Below are 2,185 nucleotides of genomic sequence, written 5' to 3' on the forward strand. Positions count from 1 at the left end.
CTTTTAAGTCTGTTTTTAGATATATGGCCGAGTCTTTTATGCCAAAGTGCTGCAGACTTATTATTGAATAAACTCTCTTAACACCAGTGACTTGATTTTCAGCATTTGTTCTAGAATTATTTTCAAGCAGAAGAATCTCATTCTTAACAGTAGAACAGTCAAGTTTAAGATATTTATTTGAAAAAGAACCAGAACCAATATAAGCTGAATTCTGAAAAAGTTTCATTCCATTGAAATCAATAATAAGACTACAACCAATTTACGACCAAAAGGCCTACAGAAATTAAATTCCTACTTCAATGAGGGGATATAAAAAACATTGTCTAAAAATAAAAAGTTTCCTTCTCCTAAATCGATCCTCAAGCATCCTATGGCTTTAACAGCTACTCTTTGGCCGTTTCCTACGCAGACATTCTGCTCACTTATCCTTGGAGCTCTCCTCCTTATTATACCCTGTAATGAAGTGGTAATATGTATTGGTGAGCCTGAATCTAGCCAATAAGTGTGTGAACTAACATTTAGGAAATTAACTTCTAAAGAAAAAACAGAGTTAGGAAAACAGTCACCTTTCTTTATCATCCATGCCTTAAAACCAGGGCAATCCTTCTTAACGTGTCCCATCTTTTTACAGAAGAAACACCTAACTTTAGAGGACTTATCTCCCTTAGAATCTGCAGGTATGCCGGATACCTTAAAATTGGTGGTCTGCTTAGCCTTGTTCTTATTCTTCTTTTTCCACTTAGGCTTCTCCATAAGATTTACTGCAGTTGCAGGTTGAGCCTCTCCACGGATTGTATTCTCCTCATCCACACACACTGAAATTAGCTTATTAATAGTCCACTTGACCTCTAGAGCATTATAGGTAGATCTCAGTTGGCTGAAGGTTGATGGAAGTGACCAAAGTGCATCATGCACAAGCTGTGCATCTGCAACTCCCATCCTTAAATCTCTGAGTTTCCCATTCAGCTGAACCTTATGCATTATGTGCTCCCTAACACTCCCATTCCCATCATATTTCAGTTCATGGAATTCTTTATGGAGCCTAGCTGCTTCAGCCTTTTCACTTTCCTCATATTTCTCAGCAATATTAGCCATAAAGTCTATAGCATCCTCAGGTTCCTCTATCAATCCCCTAACCACCTCAGACATAGTTCTCCTGATCACATTCTTAGCCATTCTATTAGTCCTAAACCACTCATAATAATGTCACGAGCTGTCAGCATCCATGTTGTTTTCTTCTTCGGTGCCTATAGGTTTGGGTTTGAGGAGGCAGTAATCTATGTTTTGGTGCATTCCCATGTAAAACTCTACATCATCCCTCCACTTCCTATAGTTGTTCCCATTCAGCTCCACAACTTCTCCAATAGAAGCAAAATTGGTTAAGAAATTTAAAATAAAATTTTGTAAGAGTTTTTCCTATGTTGTTTTAACTGTCTTTTATCAAAGTTTTAAGCATAGCAAAAAACACACAAACACAGTCATGAAACCAAACAGAAAATTCATACTTTCATAATGTCATACTGCATACATATATATATATACATATATCCTATGTGAATAAAACAACAAAAACAATGCCTTTGTGACATATAATTTTTGAAAAAGCCTGTAGTTTGAATTGATATGCTATATGCAACAAAACAAAATATTTGGTGAAAACAGTCTAAGTCTTTAGACAAAGAAAAGTTTTCAAAAAATCTGGATAGGTTCCTGTACATACACATATCACTGCATACATTACAAAATCATGCTCAATTACTTCTTTGGAAGCCAGAAAAAACAAAACTTTATAACACTGCACAATTTGGTATTTTCTTCATGATTTCTTAAAGCCATTATCTAAGATTTAAGTATACTTTGTGTAAGACATAAACCAAACAGCAATCAAAAACACCATAAGATATAGTGATCATATTCAGATTATTGAAACAAAATTTTGGGAGATTTTCGCAATCCAAATACGCTGCATTCACAATATCATATCAGAAACAAGAGTAAATCTACCACCCTCCTCCACTACAACACACGTCAATTTCAAACAATACATGCATCAGAGACAACGAATTCATGAACCAGCACTTCTCCATATGAACATTCCCATAGATGCAAGAATCGAAATTGACAAGTTTGAGCTTCAGAGAACTTACCTTTGCTCTGCTTCAGCACATCACCAATTTAAAAGCAT

General features: G+C 35.5%; 1 protein-coding gene across 1 annotated transcript; it reads right to left on the reverse strand.

Moving 5' to 3' along the window:
* Positions 1 to 206: 206 nt before the first annotated feature.
* Positions 207 to 2,185, reverse strand: LOC101313924. The gene is made up of 2 exons (XM_004287969.1): positions 567 to 2,185; positions 207 to 453 (listed from the first exon to the last, which is right to left on the reverse strand). Exons 1-2 carry the CDS (start codon positions 1,174 to 1,176, stop codon positions 419 to 421), a joined length of 645 nt encoding a protein of 214 aa, XP_004288017.1. The 5' UTR covers positions 1,177 to 2,185; the 3' UTR covers positions 207 to 418.

This window comes from Fragaria vesca, linkage group LG1 (genome assembly GCF_000184155.1).
Source record: "Fragaria vesca subsp. vesca linkage group LG1, FraVesHawaii_1.0, whole genome shotgun sequence".
In the NCBI taxonomy this organism is placed as follows: Eukaryota; Viridiplantae; Streptophyta; class Magnoliopsida; order Rosales; family Rosaceae; genus Fragaria; species Fragaria vesca.